The sequence below is a fragment of the Gambusia affinis genome, linkage group LG18 (assembly GCF_019740435.1).
Source record: "Gambusia affinis linkage group LG18, SWU_Gaff_1.0, whole genome shotgun sequence".
NCBI classification, from domain to species: Eukaryota; Metazoa; Chordata; class Actinopteri; order Cyprinodontiformes; family Poeciliidae; genus Gambusia; species Gambusia affinis.
Window position 1 is genome coordinate 635,525 of NC_057885.1, and position 18,669 is coordinate 654,193.

The following is an 18,669-nucleotide window of genomic DNA, read 5'->3' on the forward strand; positions in this document are numbered from 1 at the left end:
CATATTACTTCCGAATATAATTAAATCAGTAACCTTAGAGGTGAAAGAGAACCAGAAGTTTCACTCACGGTCCAACTTTAAGTAATGGGACACCCATTAATCCACATGACGACATGATGATTCAATCGGATCAGGATCGAAAAGGCGCCATAACCACGGAATGTGGAAGATTTGAGTTTCTATTTTCTGAAGTTCTGGTGACCTCTAGTGGCTGTTATAGCAATGTGACAGCCAGATGAGACGGCGGCTTCCCTGCAGCTGCATTCAGTTTGTGCGAGAAGGCCACCTCCACCTCATAGTTTATTGTGCACAGGGCCGGCCCAAGTCTCCATGGGGCCCTAAGCGAAATTTGGTTTTGAGGCCCTCTAGTTCTGCTAACAGTGTGGGCTGGCTGCAGTCAGCAATCAAATCATTAGATCATTCACACACCTGCTTATTGCATCTTTGGCAGCGTTGTTTACGTTATATACATGTATAAAATAGGACGCATTTATTGGCCAACTGATTTATTGACCAGTTCATTTCTGGGCGCTGATTTCCTTAATTTTGGGGGATCATGATTGGTCGATACTTATATGTGATGCCCATCTTATCCCCTGATCTTATCTTCGTTAGCAAATCTTTAAAAATCAATCTCTGTCCTCTTCTGCTCCAGTGAGAGGTCTGACTGACAGACCGGACCCCCAGGTCATGTCTGCACGTTTACAGTTAACAATATTGACCCCACTGTTGCCAACTCAGTGACTTTCTTGCTGTATTTTGCAACATTTCAGACAAAAAAAATTATTCAAATCAGCCAAAATCAAAATCAGCAGGTCAGGCTTTTTACAGATCGGCAGGGATCGGCCAGAAAACTGCAACAATCGGTGCAGCCCAACTTAAGATGGAATACATACACACATATTCATGACATTCTTTGATTAAATTTCTCTTAGGTGTTACTCCAATACCTAAAAATTAAATTTACACCAGGAAAGTCTTTCTCCCATGAGATTGTGGATTGGTACATTACGGGAACCACTCTGCTTTCAAAGTAAAACTGGGTTTTGGTTGGGTGGAATAACTTTCCAGTAATTTTAACAAAAAAATAAATGAATACTTTTTATATACATGACGCTATTAAAAACAAAACGGTTATTATTTTGGCCAAAATTTGCCATTGATTTTAATAAAAAGCAAAATAAGATACAAGTAAACAAACATACAGATACATAAACAATAACTAAATACATATATAAACAAACAGAGACATAACTTTTGAGAATTTCAGCGTCATTCATTTTTAAATTTGGTTTCAGATTAAGAAGTGGAAACCGATATGCGCATTGCCGAATGAAATGGGGCGCCGTTTAAAGCTAAACACCCTGAGATACACACAAGAAAAAAGCAACATTTTGATGTTTATACACACTTTTTTTAAAAGTCAGAATGAAATTTTGACACAATTGTATTAGGACACTCTTGTATTTTTTAAATTAATGTTTGTAGCTACAGAATAGATAATGGAGTTTACAAAAAATAGAGAACTGCTAATTAAATTAAAGGTTTGTTAATGATTCCTTTCACCACCCAGTTGTTATAATCACCTGTCATAATGTTAATTTGTAATTCTCGTTAATTTATTGTTCTAAATGTCCAAGTCAGATTACGTAAAAACAATATGACCACCTTCCTAAAATAATGGCCAAAGTAATTGTTTTGGTTGCCAAAATCACTTTTAGCTAACGACTTCGGCTGTTAGGCTATTCCAGGAAGATGAGATTATGCTTTTATTTTGAAAGTACCGTAATGCAACATGTACGCACTCGGAATTAGGTATAAACCGCCCCATTAATGCCTGTCCGTTTATTCGTCGAGATTAACTTGACGCGAATAATTTACAAACCACACATTTCCACCTTTCACCTGCGGGTTGACTGGGTCGTCAAACATAATTTAAAACACGATTTTAACTCGAATGTGACTGGTTCCCGCCCATGTTCATGTTTGTGCCATGACGGGTTGCCTCCCTACAAGAACGCCCAAAGAAGCCTCTCTGAGGGGAAGGGGAGGAGAGAGAAAAGAGGAGGAGAGACTGTAGCAACAGCAGCAGCAGCGGCGACAAGCAGATTGGGCAAAGGACTGAAAGTACCGCTTTGGAGCCGACAACCTGCTTTTCTACTCTTTCTTTGGGATTTAAATTCACGCGTAAGTTACTTTGCATCTTTTTGGAAGTTAAATCAGTACTTAAAACGTTTATTGGAGGCTTTTATGTGTTTTTTAGCTGCTCAGTTTGAAAGGGGTTTGGAGAAAAGGGCCACAACAGGACTGCATGTTCTACATAAGAAACCGTGGTCTTGAATATGTTTTAAACAGGTTATAGGCCTAGGCAGCTTTTAGTCCCCGGCAGATGTGTCTGGTTAAACACGACACACCCACTTTTACTATTCAAGCTTTTCTTTTCCAGCCTGCAGCATGGAACAATTAAAGGACTATTCCCTAAACATTGGAGTTTCGTTTCCTCATAAGTTCCCTAGCTTTTTGCTTGCTGGATTTAGGTCCAGTTAGGTTGTGGTTGTTAACTTGTTGCTGTACTTTACGCCCTCGGGGCCTCCTTTTTTCCCCTGTTCTGTACTCCTCTCGTCGCCTTCCCACGGTTTCAGCCTTTATCACAACTCTCCTTTCCCTTTCACTCCTTTTTTTTTCGTCCCTCAGTTTTCCAAGGAAAGCCTGGGAGGGATTTGGGAAGTGTGACCTCATTTCTTTCTCCATTTCTCCACCAATCACAATGTCTGCTCCAGGTAAGTTTTAATAAACATTATTACAATTCTCCACTTTGCAGTAATGCTCCAGAGGACTCTGACCTCTGGAGCACTTTCTTCCTCTTTGGTTTTTCCTATTATCACATCTTTTAGCTATTGTGACATTGTTTGATTTGCCTTTTTAAGTTTCCATCACTCTTGCCTAACCCAGATTTTTCATAGAAAACAGTGAATCATGAACCGGTCCTCCTCCCTCAATTCTTCACATGATCTTTTGTTTTTGAAAGGTGTTGAAATCTGAAACTTGTTCCTAACATGCTAGCATGAAGACATCTCTGGTGTTGGTCCTGTGGGCTCTGACCTCATTGTTTAAAAGTTTTTGGAGGCGTTACGTGTGCCTGCCTGTAGTTCCTTTCTTCTGCTTGTAGGGTCCGCCTCAATTTAAAGCAGATGCAAATCTTGTGTTTCCTGGAAAGAGGGTGAAGGAATGTGAAAAAGAGGTGGAACGGACAAATTGGAGGCTCATGACTTTCAACTGGCTGGCTTAAGCTCGCCATTGGAGCCGAATACCAAGATTACAGAAAACCAGTTTGGTTGGATGTGATTCATGTCAGTGTCTACACAACAAGTTAATGTCAAATGTCAGAACTGGAGCTGATACTTCGTGTCTGTTCTAGGAAAGAGGAGAAAATGCAATAATCTTGCTCCATTGGTTGAATAATAAATGTCACGGTTAGGAAGAAAAGATGGAGATCCTGAAAATGGTCTTTGGGTCATTTCACAATTTAGTAAATTAATAACCCAATTTTATACCTTACATTTCCATTCTGTTGCTTCCTAACTCTTATTTTATGCCTCTAATCAAACCTCTTCTTGCCAGTGTGTTGAAAACTATGGGACTGATTTCATTTTTTGTTATAGTTAAGCATTTTAAGTAATTTTGATGTACCACAGTTTTTAGAGAAAATGTTAAATTAGTAATATACCTTTATCTGAATTGTTGCTTAACATTATTTTCCATTGATTGTGCTTCTTTTGCCATTTCATTTCTCAACATCAGATTAGGACAGCTGATCAAACCATAATGTATGCATGATTACAACAGTTCCTTACATTATGCTGTAAAAATCATCCATCCATTGTCTACACACCTCTGACTGGTTGGCAACTGTAAAAATGACAAAGAAATTAAATAATGATTTAATTTAAGGGCAGGGCTATCCCAATGCACATGGGGAAAAAATAATTTCCCTCGAAACCCAGCACCTGGTTGTTCCTCCGTTGGCAGGAATAATTGGGATCAAGTGTTTCTGATAACTGGCAACGACTGTTTTAAAGCACTGTGGGGGAAAAATGGGCCCTTTTGTTTGTTTTGCAGATGTTTTTTTTTAAATTTGGCCCCAGTGAAGGGCTTTGGAGTATAAGCAGCCCATTTAAGGTCATAACACAGCAGACAGACTCTTTGAATTCTTTAGTTTACCTCATGAAACCATTAGGCACACAATCTGCGCTGGGGGTCTCCCCCTTACCTTTCTTTTCAAAACCATGATGCTGGATGGACTCTGTTTAGTATGCTTGGATCTTGTTTACACTTTTAAATCCTGTGGCTGGACGATTGCACAAATCAAGCCGACACTACATCACGTCATCCTCACTTCCTCGCAACATCAAGGAAGTGGTGCTGCGAGTCCCATAGGCCTGTGACTACCTCAGCTGGAGAGTCAGACATGCTACTGAGGTTGGCTGACCTTAATCATCCTCATCAGATTGGTCAGTCAAAAAATAGACGGCATAAAAACACCCCAATGCCCCTGGGGTGAAAGGGTCTTGTTTGACTCCATGTAACCTGATACTTGAGCCACTTTTCAAATACCAAACAAAAATGACCTTCCAACCCTTCCTGGATTGACGAGCGTCAACAGTTGTTTCTCAAGTAGCATCGACGAGCTCTTCCATCTCTGGCATTGTGTTGACACACAACTCCACCAAACCACCAAAGCTGCTTTTAGAAATGTTAGCAAACTGATGGTGCTCATCTTATCAAGTGCATTTGGTTAGTAGCACCATGCTGCCACGTTGCCATTTCAATCCAATGAGATCAGCAGTGGCGCAGCTAACGTTTGGAAAGTGTGGAGGATAATTAAAATGACCCAAGGGTTTGTAATGTTGTGCAGGTACTGAGGAAGCTGTTTAAAAGGAAACTGTATTTTCCATGACATGTCGGGACCTGGATTCGTTCAGGCGGAGAGAAACGGTGGACTCTTGGTCTAGGCCAGGTTCAGGATCTGTGGATTTGCCTATTCACTATTTTATTTCGAAGAACGTATCTAAAATATTGAAAAGAAAAATGTAGCTTGCTGAGCTGAAATGCCAAGGCGCAGTGCTGCTTGGTAATAGTCCAGCCAATCCAGGAGCATTGTTATAGTTTCCTTGGCTCTGATTGGCTGTAACTCCTAGGTCAGAAATATCAGATTGTAGTTGTCAGCTTCTGGCATGGAGGTGCCAAGATGATTTCCACTGTGTGTGTTAAGGCATATTAAGGTACATTTGGTGCCTCAGCTATAAAAATTGGTATTTTTGAGCATTTTTAGACGCATTCCAAGAATTCCTGGATCCAACCTTTTTTCTGGATGGTTGTGATCCCTCAAATACTGGAGGTTTACCGTTTGGTTGTTATGACACTAGCTGTGCTACTGACTGAGGCGCTGGAGACATTTTAAAATGGGAACTCCAAATCAAACTGTTTTCTCACACATTGCGGCATTTCCTCTTCTCCTAAATACATAATTAATGCTCACTTATGGCAGCAAGGTCAGAAAAATAATATTTTAAAAACTGTATTTGTATCTTCTGATGCTCTAGTACTTCATCCATCCATCCATCCATCCATTGGTCTTGGCAGGTCAAATCTTTGTAAAAGAGGAAAGTTGCATGCAAAGTTGATAACGAGCTTAAAAAGTTAATCAGTAAACACGTTGACCAAGATTTAAAGGGCATTTACTCAGCTTGTGCTCTCATTTAATATAACACCTTTAGCTTAGATATTAGAACAAAGTGAATTAGGTGAACAACAAGGCCAGTAAGATTATGGATCTTACTGGCCTTGTAAGATCCATAATCTTACAAGGCCTTCATAAAAGGCCTTGTAAGATTATGATTGTAAATTAGGATTCATAAAATTATGAATCATAATTTTATGAATTATACAAGCAGTCCACACTTCAGAAATATCTTCTCTCATCATCTCCATTTATTGTTTCAGTTTCTTCTATTTGGCAAAACTTTTCAAGTTCAGTTTTTGCAGGAAAAAAAAGCCATACATGTCATTAAGTCTTTCACCTGTAACTTTTACAATGCTTAAACAGTATTTTCTTTGTGTCATTGAGAAAAATAGCTTTTTAGCCGTTTTATTTTATGGATATACAAATTAATCTGTTTTAGTTTTATGTAAACTGATTCACTTCACTGTGGACTTTGGCGTTTCTCTGTATGATCTCTTCCTGCTTGGTATTGAGGGGAAATTTCCATCTTCTGTAAATTTAATGACCAATAAAAAAATTGTTATCTGACAAAATTTCGTTTTATCGTTCCACTGAAACCATAACGCGTTAAAGAGACAGGAGCGTAATCAGAGCCTTTAGTGGTCAGACTGATGCAGATGTCTACAGTTCAAATATTAAACTGTGTTTTAAACTTTTCTAACAGGATAGAAATAAATTTGTAAATAAGAGCAGTGAGTTCAGTGTAATGTTTCTCATCTCCATGCTGGGGCCATCTTGTAAACTCGTGGTTTTGCTCGTCTCTCAGCAGTAAAGTGCTGTCATTTGGCTTTGTGGTGAGAAAGGCAGGATCGTTAGACCGATGGTCTTTTTGAACAACATGACACATTCACGTTGCTGCAGACATTAGAACCAGTTTGGCTCCCATTAAGAGGCTGAAAGCATTAATGGCGAGTCGATTGTGGTGAAAAACAAAGAGCTTCAAGCTGGGGAGTTCATGCACAGATGGAGGTCGTTGTGGAGTTGCTGCACTTTTTATAGAGCGGTTATGAGCAAGTCAGAGGTCAGAGGATATAACAGCAGCTGGGTGCTGCTCATTAAGGTTCTGGTAATGTTTGGTTGGTCGGGGTATAGCCTGCAGGTGTCTGTAAACATGATGCAAAGTTAGGCTCTTCGAAAAGCAACTGTTGCTACCCATAAGTCTAGAAAGGTTGATATTTGTAGGTTTCTTTCATTTAAAATTATGTCCTTTCTGCTTAGAAGTCATTTAAGACATTTGCCAATCTTCCCAGGAGATCTTCAGATTCACTCCAAAGTTGGTTCCATCTGAGGATCTACAGGCTTTGAAAGAGTCGTCTCTAAAATAATATGGCAACATAAAGTTGGTTCACAGAGTTGCATCTGAATGATCAACAAGACTTCTTGAACAATGTAGAGATGTTTGTTCATAACCCAGAGGGCCGTACTTGTAGAAAACCAAAGACGATACACCAGCTGCTCCTCCTGATCCTACTGGTCAAGCACGACGGCTTAGTGGTGAAGATCTGGGCCTGTTTTGCACTTGTAGTTATTATGGTAAATATGTTGTGGTCTCTGTCGCAGTTACTGTAAAGGTAAATGTGAGGCTACATTGAACCAGTTGTAGCTTTGCCCAACTGGTTCGATGTATTACAAAATGGCTGACACAGAAAGGAAAAAAGTGTTTTGCAATAATTCAGGTAAACCCCTTAAGTCACATGATGACACCGGTTTCCTCATGAATCCATCGACGGACATGCAAGCATTTTGAGGGTGGCAGTTAAGGGGTTAAAATCCAGACCTCAACGGCTGAAAGGCTGCGGTGAGCCGTGCCGAAACGCTGCTAGCCTCGGTGAACTGAGGCCGTGTTGGAAAGAGGAGTAGGCCACAATTCCTCCACAAATATGTGAGAACAAATCATGATGTACTTTATCAAACACAGCTCTTCTGTTCTGGTCTGTTTTTTTTGTTTTGTTTTACTGCTTAGTAGATGATGGAGTGGAATCTGTTGTGTTAACTTACAGTAAGATTTGAGTCACATTTAACTCTTATTATAAACCAGGACATTCATATTTCTTCCATTCAGATGTACAACTGAAAGTGGGTGATCTTTTTTTTTTTTTTTTTAACCATGACTCTTCACATGTTTGATGTTTACTTCCTGTCCTGTAAAATGTTTCCGTTTGCTCTGTGGCTCAGTGGGTAATAGCATTCAGGGAGAAGTAACTCAATCCAGACTAAACAGATGCATAGAAGCTCTCACACACAGTCACTGGTCAGTCACTGTTTGTCGTTCAAAAATGTCTCTTATCATGACTTTTGGATAAAAAATGAAGAAGCCCGGACGTGGCATGTCATCCGATCACCAGATAAGAAGCCAATAAATTTAATTTATTCTTCTAGCGGTTTGCAATATGGTTTTGAAATCTCCCTTTTTTTTTTTTTGTTTTACCCCCAATTGATGTTTGGGTGACAGAGCATCTCATAGGGGCTTTTGGTACTCTTTTGCGTGACTGACTGGGGTCAAGATTGACCTTCCAGCAGGACAACAACCCTAAACGTAGAACCAGAGGTAGTTGGAAATTGATTGAATTTAGTCACAGTGCAGACCTAAATTCAATTAAAATCTGTGGCCAGGCCTGAACCGTAATGTTTAACAGATGGTCTCCATCTTGAGCTTTTTTGTAAAGAGAAGTGGACAAAAATAGTCTCTAAAATGGATTGACTGAGGGGGATACATTCTTCTAAGACCTGCTTTTATTGTTCTCTTTTCATGTCATGGTTCTGGACTACTTTTTTCATAGAAAATTTTGGGAAAACATGCAAAAATATGCAACATATAATCTTATCGCTGAGAAAACCAGTACGTCTAGTATTGACCCGTGTGTGTGTTTCTCTGTAGGCTATCCAGGCTCTCCAAACCATCCTCCTTACCCACAACCCGGCCAGTCTGCGCCCCCTTATCCAGTCCCAGTTGGGGGATACCCAGGAGACCCCAGTCAGGCTCCCCCACCAGGCTTCAGCATGGGCTACAACCAGGGCCAGCCTCCTGTTATGTACCAACCGGGCCCTGCTCCAGGTCCAGGACCGGACTACGGCGGCCAGGCAATGGGAATGTCTCCAGCTCCGGCTCCTGTCGGCGTCCCGCCCGGGCTGGAGTACCTGACACAGGTAGTTCTGAATAGGAGGAAACATCTGCTGAACTAGATTATGTAAGATAAACAGAATAATATCTGCGATTGCAAACGGACACGGCGTTCTGGACCCGTCTGGGCTCACGTCTGTTAAAAAAAATAAAACAGAAACCACTTCTGCTAATGATTCTTCCTTCCTTTGTGGTGGTGAACAACAGCTGTGGATTTCTACCAGTGTGGTGAAAAACCCAACATGCCTTATTGCACTTCCTATCCACCCATTGATTCCTGCAACTTTTTAACACTGCTAAAGTGGAAACAACACAAGTAGAACAGTTTTGTTTTTAATTTATTTTCCTTCGACGGAGGTGATGCAGAACTTATTAAAGCCTGATGAATAAACTGAGGCAAATTGACTTATTTGAGCTTTATATCATGTCATATTGTTATCCTGTCATCAGATCCATACCTGGAGTGTTGCTTTGATTCTGCTAATCTCATCATACAAGTTATTTCTCAGTAGAACGGTTGTAAATGGCATAATGGTGGAGTGTTGTCGTGACGACGTGCTGAAGGGAGAGTGTTGGAAAGAGTTTGGGATTCTTAAAGAGACAAGAGACCAATTTCAACCCTTCAAGTTTCTTCTAAGTTGTATTAGATAAATGATTTTCATAGCAGCTTACGGTAACGGTTACTTGAGTGTGTTGTAAAATGACAATATGTGTGTGAAAAATGTATCACGCGACCCCTTTAAAACAAGATATGAACTTTATCCTGTTGACCGTTTGAACTTTGAAACAATGTACCAAGAGAAACATTAAGTCAGCAGATTTCCTTTGTGTAAGATTTTATAGTTCTCCAAGAAGTTGTGGGCTTGGCTGAAATGGTAAAAAAATATATTTTAGATGTGACTGTTTGTGAGGACTTGGCTTGTGTTTTATTTATTTTTTTTAAGTTCTTGATTCATACTGGTCTTTACTGAAAGTATTTTTAAATGTATGCTGATTTGTTTACCTGTTTCTTATCTGTATATTTTTTAAATTCTATTTTAGATCGACCAGATCCTGATCCATCAGAAAGTTGAGCTCCTGGAAGGTAAATTTTATTCATGTAGTTTTTTTTTTTATGCACTGAAATGTGTAGAAAGTAAAACCTCTAATTTGAGAGCATTGAGTGTGTGGGAGGAGAAATTAATGCTGAGAAATATTTGTTTTTACGAAAATGTTTCCTATGGGATTACAAGGACTGAGCTGCCAGTTGGAGATGGTGAGTTTTGTGCCTGGTGAACCAGTTTTGTGTGGATTTGAATTTATTTCATTTGGACATTTCAAGTTTTCTATGCTTTTGATTTTGGCATGTTTCCATTTAGAGGAACAAAAAAAAAAAAGATGCTCTTATCACTTCTTAATAAAGCTACAACCTTATTAAGAAGCAAACAAAAATGTTGTAAGCAATAATATTTGATCAAAGCGTTTTTGAATTTCGAAAAGTCAGTAATTTGGTTTGATTTTTGACATTTAAACAATGGATGATGGATTGATTATAGGAAAAATAAATTCACTTTAAAATTATCAGCTTATTCTAGGGATTTTCGAGTAAGACTGTGCCGACATTTGATGGTAAAAATCACGTAAAAGTTGTTTTGATATTCAGACAGTCCAGTCTGTTTGAATCTGCCATGTTGGGAAAAACCCCTCTGGATAGACAGGGTGTCCAGTCAGTGGCCAGTCTGCTAAAAAACGCTACATGCAGCTGGATTTGTACTTTAGGTGGTTTTTCTCTGTAATTAAGTTCACTCTAGGGGAGCTACGTATGTCATCACTGCTGAAAAACTAACGCATGACGCTTTGGTTCAGTCCATCTCCATGTTTTTTATTAAATATTACTCAATAAGAAACTCTGATGTTTCTAAGTGGCAGGGTTTGTGACGGCTCGGGGTACAAGTGGATCATAAACAGACACTATTGTCAATGCTGGTTCACATGATGCCGAACTGAATTGGTTGGACTGAACATATTTAGTTTGAGGAAAACGTCCTGTTAAACCTCTAACTACAATAACTTTGACTTTTTAGCAAATAAATCATAAATAATAAAACAACCTCGCTTTCTGGATTGAACATAATCAAATCAAAACCAAGAGTTTTCTACATGTTACTGCAACAAACAAAAAAATCAACTTAATGCTTTAAATTAATACCTTTATTTGACGCATTTTAACATCTCTGCTCCCTGCTCTCCCACAGCTTTCATTGGGTTTGAGACGAACAACCAGTACGAGATCAAAAACAGTCTGGGCCAGAAGATCTACAAGGCCAAGGAGAAGAACGACTGCTGCACCAGGAACTGCTGCGGCTCTCTGCGCAGCTTCGACATGACGATCAAGGACAACATGGACAGGGAGGTCATCCGTCTCGTCCGGCCCTTCCGATGCGTCTCCTGCTGGTGTCCCTGCTGTCTGCAGGAGGTCTGTCCTGAATTCATATCTGTTGTGTCGCGTTGGCTGAACGCGATTCAAGACTTTGCTAATAGAAGTTTTTAATAGCCCCCATATCGTAGATATTTGCCCCACCTTGTCCTGTGTTGTTCCAGGGGAAAGTTTATAACACACCCTGAATGCTTATGTGAAGGCATGGATCAGTTTAGTGGTGGAGAAAAAGGAGTGGCAAGAGTTTTTATCTGCTAAAGTAGCGCAGAACTGCCCTTCCTTCACCTGCTACTGTTGAATGTTTTTCCTTATTTACAAAAGGTTCAGCATCCAAATTGGGCACAAAGATAGGCTTTACATTTATTCAGAAAGCGCCTGACTAAAGCTACAAACTTTAGTGGGTGTTTATTGTAGCGTTTTCCTTAAATATCTGTATCAACATTAAAATAAGAACAGGATTGGATCACATTTTTAAAGCTGCTAGAGGAGAAACCCGACATTTATCCACTGTATAAAAAGACACCAAACTTTTTAAATTGTATTGTTTGACAAAAAAAAAAAAAAAAAATGGACTAAACTTCTCCTATTCCAGGTTTGTTTGAAGTGCAAAAGTATTACTGTTTCCAAAAGTCCAGGATGATTAGAGATTTTTTATTAATTTTTTTTTACTCTTTTCCAAATTCATCATTTTACATTTTAAGTTTTTGGTAGAATTGCTTCTTAAACGACATGATTTGGGTCAAACGTTTTAAGTTTCCTTCCAGAAACGTCTCGCATCATGTGAGCCCATTCATCCTGACAGAACTGCTGTAACTGAGTCGGGTTTGCAGGTTGTGCACCTTTTTGGCTCGAGCCGCATATTCTTCATGAGATCGGGATCCCGGCTTTGTCATGAAACAGAACCGGCCTTTTTACTAAATGATATGATCGACTTTCCCATGCTGCTTATTCCTCCATGTAGCCGTTTGAACAGATGGACCTTCAGGAACCATTCATTGCAAATAAGAATGATGGATATTTAATATACACCCGCAGGTCTGTCTCCATTTAACGTAGATGTTGTAATCTAGATCCAGAAGCTTTCATCATCATCAGAGCTTCTCAAATTGTTGCACGGCTCGGTGTATCTAAACTTCTGACTGAAGAAAGGAATCAAAACAAACTTTTTTTCTGCCATCATTTATCCAATAGAAATAATGTTGGTTTCTGACCAGAAACAGGAACATTTAGTTTGATTCAATGTCGGAAAGTAAACAATTTTGTCTTTATGTTTCTGGTGTATGTGAATTTCTGGCTTTAATTATCGTTTATGCTTTTATGTTTTAGATAAGCTTGTGTTAAAAGTAGTATCTAAATTATATGACTCATATGATACAGTATCAGGATAATTAAGACCATCATATAATACCAGGAGGATCTCACACAAACACGTCTCATCCAAAAATTTAATAAATGTCCCTATACTGGTTTTTTTATTATTGTCACTAGTTTTATAGTCACACATGTAAACTAGCTGATCCATTCAGCACAAGACGTTAATAAATTTGATAAGTCAAAGATATAGGAATGGTATCGTAAACAGCCACATACATCAATAAAACTTTCTAAATTAAATGATCAGGAGCATAAAAGAAGCCATCGCCAGTTATAAAGCGACTTGAGAAGAGAAACGATTAGAAATAAACTTGATAAGCGAACACGATGAAGTGATTACAACTCGAGGACAGACGAGTCAAGTTTCAGACATGATTTGGAGTGATGTCTGAAACCAGGTATGATTTGGGACAGCGGGCGGAAAGGTGGCATTGAAAAAGAAACGAACCTCAAACCCTGTCAAGTCTGTTCAAACCGCAATTTGTAGAGAAATTGTTTTAGTTCGAGGTTAAGTTGGCGATTGTTCACTGCGACAGTATAAAACGACCTGAATCGTTCTTTGAAGAGTCGTGCGGTCGGTGCGGCAGCTGCTGCCGTTTGTTGCTTCCAGTGTTTGTCCAGCTGTCTGCCTCCTTTAGCTCATCCAACCCTTTTCAGAGTGTCAGTCCACTTATAGCGTGACAGGTGCTGAGCACCCGTTTTCTAGTCAGGGTTATTTTGAAATCTGTGGTTTGTAACTATGTAGCAATTTTAAAAGCTTAGTTTCTGTCTGTGGCACCCAGACGCCTTGCCTTTTACTCTGAAATGCCCCAAAAGCTGCCAAGCTTTTCTAAATACAGTGTGTTTCTTATTAACTGCCTAAACTATCTAAAGGTTGAAGCTTCATGTTATCCGGCGAAAGCTTTGCTCTCTTGCTACCTGATTTACGATGCATTTGCTAAATGGGGAAAAAAAAGAAAAAACAAAACTGCTGAAACATTCACCAGTTGCGGTCGAAGTAGCTGAAAATATGTCTGGTTCTGGTGCCTGATTGATCGTCCATCTTTGTGTGTGACATGTTTACAAGTTGCATAATTTGTGAGTGTGTGCCAGAAATAAGACGTAATTAATGGGGAGATGAATCGGAAGCAAGTGAACTAATAATATCAAGGTTTCCCCCAGAAAACTTGCTAAGCTCGTCGTGTTTTTGAGTAAAGAAATGTTTAAAGTTGACAGGAAGTTTCAAAATATCACTTGATAATCGTGTGTAATTGAAAATGAATATCTGAACACCAACAATAAAGTCTTAAAAAATGCAAACATTCTAAAAAGACTTAAATAAATAAGCAATTCTTAGCCTGGTGGGGACACAAGTAAAGCCTGGTGGCCCCCCAGGCTTATAATACACTGGGGGAAACCATGAATTTAAATTAAAATCACTAACGCTGGAATTTATTGATTGATGATTAAAGCAGAGGAGAAGAATTAATAATTTAAAAATCAGTAAAGGCATCATTCCTTATTTTTTATGGAACTACTCTTACATTGTCTGTTAAATGTTGACTTGAGCAATAGATAATAATTTGATGCAGATGTAGCAACATTGCCTACTACATTTCAGATAGTTTTACTCACATAAAGAAGAGAAAAATTATATTTTCTCCTTAAGATTCAGTGGATATTGAAATATTTAGAGGCCTTAGTTAACATTTACCAAGATAATACACTTTTTGTGATGTAAAATGAGGCAAATATAAATAATTTGAAAGCTTTTTTTTTTCTAGCTTTAATGACACACATGTTCTGCATTAGCTTGAAAATAAATCTTTTACAGGACAAAATTAAGAATAAAATGTAGAATTTAATGTATAAACTGTTTCACTACAATATCAAGTTCACTTTTTAAATCCACTATACGACATGAAGTTGATCTTTAAATATGATCGCTTACTAAACACTTATTTGAGATGTTATAATTAAATTAATGTAACTCTATTTGCACATCTACATGTAACCAATAGTAAATTAGACCTCTGTCTTTCATCCCGCCTCCTTTCTGCTCAGGCTGTTCCAGTCAGGGGATGTTTGTTAGGAGTCTGAATGGACCTTTTGTCCATCATAACCGTCTTCTTGTTAATTCCCGATCCTCTGCCATCTTTACACCGTTTAATCTTGTCGTTGGCTCTCCGTTCTCACTAGCCTGTGCCCAAGCCGATGCCCTCACACACAACGGCTCTCTGTGCGCTCCCCAACCAGGAACCATGTGAGATTTATTACCTCTATGTGTCACAATGGCGGAGTCACAGCTTCAATTATCGTTCCTGCTGAACATTGTGAGAAGCCTTCTGACCCCATGATGTTTTTATATATAGTCTTCGGTGCCATGGTGAATCGCCTTCTAACTCTGTGGGGTTACTGCAGGGTTTCCCCCAGTGTATTATAAGCCTGGCGGCCCACCAGGCTAAGCATTGCTTATTTATTTAAGTCCTTTTAAAATCTTTGCATTTAAAAAAAAAAAAAGATTTTATAGTTGATGTTCAGGTATTAATCTTACAATCTTTCAATAACACATAACTATAAAGTGATATTTTCAAATTTCCTGTCAGCTTTAAACATTTTTTAACTCAAAAACACAACGGGCCGCTGGATGAATCACTAGCAACCAACCACCGGCGTTTTCTGAGGGAAACCTGGTAATGTGTGTGTCTGACCCGCAGATGGAGGTCCAGGCGCCGCCGGGAACCACCGTAGGGTTCATCAAACAGGACTGGCATCCTTTCCTGCCAAAGTTCTCCATCCAGGGACCAGACGGAGAGACGCTGCTGAAACTGGAGGGGCCCTGCTTCGCTTGCAACTGCTGTGGGGACGTCAACTTTGAGGTGAGCTCTCACCTGTCCTCGGAGGAGCAGTTTGAGCTTTGAATGTTCTGCAAGCGTCGTTCACAATGACCATGGTCTGTTCAGACTTTACAGACGAGGGTTTTTAGTTTTGTTTGGATTTATTCTGTAGCTGCAGATAGGGACCTGGATGCTGTTTATCTGATACATGAGGAATAACAGTTAGTTTGTTTTAGGACATTTAATTTGATTGAAAATTCACAGTAATACACTCAACATGTAGGATGTATTCACAGTAGTTTCTGTAGATCTTCTGGACAAATCTAAGATTTCAAAAAATGTTTAGATTGTAACTAAACTACTTCAATGAATTGCTGTTGAGTTGCTCTCCCGGCCCAGTCATTTTTTCCTCTTGAGGGATTTAAATTATTATATCCCGAAGTGAAACACATTTATTTATTTCTGAACTCAATAAATAGGTTATTTCTTCTTGTCAGATTTGTTTTTTCATGCTTTTTCTTGCCCGGTTGTAAAATATAAATAGTAAAAAAAAAAAAAATAAACCAAATATTACAATGATGACCATATTACTAAATCTATTTGACATCTGATGTGCTTTGTTTTCGAAGATATAATTGCAGGAGGGTAGCTTTACGACAATTTTGTGAGCCTGTGTGTTCTGTGTTTCGTCATCGCTGTGTAGCTGACGGGTAAAGATGGCGGCTCATCCATTGGTCGGATCAGCAAGCAGTGGAGCGGCCTCTTGAAGGAAGTCTTCACAGACACGGACAACTTCGGCATTCAGTTCCCAATGGACCTGGACGTAAAGATGAAGGCTGTCCTCATGGGCGCCTGCTTCCTCATCGTGAGTTCCTGAATCTTAGTGATGGTGTCTGAATTGTATCTCGTGAGATCTTGCTTAACGGCGTTTATTTTTCTGTCGTGGCTCATTCGCAGGACTTCATGTTCTTCGAGAAAGTGGGAGAGGCTAACCAACGCAGCTCTGTGTTTTCGTAACCGGGTGCCTGAGTCCACCTCTGTTGTCCAGTTCCTGTCTCGGTTTCTTCAGCAGAAGTTCCAGCGTTCATTTATAAATGTAAAAAAAACAACAACAAAAAACATGATTAGATTCAGCATATTTGGACTTCAGTCCAATTTGACCTTATTTGGAAGGATGTTAATGATTCCCACACTCCGTAGAGTTTTTACACGTTCATTTAATTTTTGATAAAAAAAAAAATCTTCACCTGTCTTCTATCATACTTAGTTCAGCATATCCATTTACTGTTGAATGTGCTTTCTGCTGCCATCTCTCTCTCTATGCTTTTTCTTGTTATTGACATTTATCAATATATATTTTACAATTTGTGGTATTGTTGTCATGCTCATGGAGCATTCATAGTAGACATAGTTCAAGTGCAATATCCTTTTGGATGCAGAAGGCGTATTAATCACTTTGTTTTTAAAGTCTTGGCAGCATGTAGCTGATGCCATTGTCTGCGTTTGTTCAAATCGCTTCAGCTCTACAGTTTTGGTTCAGTTATGATCCAATATCCATAGAACTAACAATTTTTTATTTACCTTTTTTTTATGTAGGTTACTTACACAGATATTATCCTGTAAATACGTGTTATAGTCTAATGTAGAATGTTATAACCAATCTACCTGCTCAGTGTCGCATTATTAGTTTAGCTACTGTTTAGCCAAAGCAACATTCTGCTAGAAGAAAGCCAAAAGCAGTCTCAGTGTGACTTCTTAGTTTGAGCTTTTATCTGAAGCCACTATTCAAACTCTGTGTCATTTAACTTGATGGGGAAGTGGTGTTAGTGCTAGTCTGGTTAAAAAAAAAGGGAAAAAAAACCCCAAACAATTTGTGAACCTCGAGTTGTTGCATGCTGATAGGACTTACCGAAGCGGTCATTTCCCTTGCTTGCTTCACTGGTCTAAGTTGAAACCACCGTCGTCTACAGGCTGTGGTGCGAGATAAAACTGCGAAGACCGTAAAGTGAGTGATAACGTGCCCGTTAAGTGTTTGCCATGGAAACGGCTCGAGCAGCTGAACTTTACCCTGCAGGTTTCCCTGTGATTGCACGGCTTAAAAATGAATTGACCAAGATGATTGGAAATCGTTGTGCAGCACAAATAGGAAGCTAAAGGAAAAAAAAAGAAAAAAAAAGAAGTTGCGGTTCGTGACCTAATCGGGTTTTGTCAAAGTGGAAAAAAAATAAACAACAAAATAAAACCCTGAACCTGTGTGAGCTCTCGCCTTACGGTGGTTCATGTTGTTTATATAAAAAAAATGATCTGCTTTGCATTCAATACTCTCACTCCCAGTGGTTGCGCTCGTGAGGATATCATGGGCGTGACCCCGTGAACCTTTTTTTTTTTTTTTTTTTTTTTGGCCACTGACGCTCACATTTATTTCCCTTTCCCATGTGCCAGTAATCGCAAATCCAAAGAAGGCAAAGTGTGTACAGTGCAGATATTCAGTTTAATTTGTAGTGCATGCTTTTGTACCATACAAGTGACAGAAGTTACACTTTCCTTTCTATCTTTTTTCTGCAACTTTTGCATTTTTTTTACAGACGAAAATCTCCTAAATTAAACCGATGTTACTTTAAACCTGCGTTTGTGTCATTGTTGGTCTGGTGTTATTGTGCATGAAAAAAGAGGGGTGGGATCGAAGACTTTGACCTGTGTGTGTAACTTCTGCTTTCACTTCTGTCTCACAGGAAACCACAATCGCTTTTTCTTAGGAACAGGTCCAAAGTCGGAGGGCACGTTGGTAATGTTAGTCTTTATCAGCCGTGAAGATGCTGACAGAAAGATAAAATGCATAACCTACTTTGAGGACAACAAAAGGTGAAAAAAAGGAAGGAGGAAAAATGGTGTTACACTAGTTGTGTTACAGCTCCCCCACCTGGAAGCTTGTGAAAGTGCTGGTTTTTTTTTTTTTTATCAGGTCTTTTACTCGAGATTAGTTACATCCCCTACCTACACGAACATGTCCGGACATGTTCCTGCAGAAAAATAAATCATTCAGTGTCCAAATAATTAAAACTGTAAAAAAAAATTGAAAATAATTTGGAAGTTTTAAATTCCCCAAATTTCCATTTTAACCATCCTGTTACTATTTCTCTCTCTGGCTAATTCTGTAGCT

General features: G+C 39.1%; 1 protein-coding gene across 1 annotated transcript; it reads left to right on the forward strand.

Annotated features, from left to right (window-relative positions):
* The first annotated feature begins 1,743 nt into the window (after positions 1-1,743).
* LOC122819970 (phospholipid scramblase 2-like) lies at positions 1,744-17,360 on the forward strand. The gene is made up of 8 exons (XM_044097068.1): positions 1,744-2,187; positions 2,695-2,780; positions 8,661-8,929; positions 9,945-9,987; positions 11,138-11,358; positions 15,390-15,551; positions 16,213-16,374; positions 16,467-17,360. The coding sequence occupies exons 2-8, from the start codon at positions 2,768-2,770 to the stop codon at positions 16,524-16,526; spliced, it is 930 nt and encodes a 309-aa protein (XP_043953003.1). The 5' UTR covers positions 1,744-2,187; positions 2,695-2,767; the 3' UTR covers positions 16,527-17,360.
* Positions 17,361-18,669: the final 1,309 nt, after the last annotated feature.

Bases quoted from the DNA above. Each gene is read 5' to 3' on its own strand.
- LOC122819970 (XM_044097068.1), top strand. The intron at 8,930-9,944 runs GTAGTTCTGAAT...ATTCTATTTTAG, and splicing joins GGCTGGAGTACCTGACACAG to ATCGACCAGATCCTGATCCA. The intron at 16,375-16,466 runs GTGAGTTCCTGA...GCTCATTCGCAG, and splicing joins TGGGCGCCTGCTTCCTCATC to GACTTCATGTTCTTCGAGAA.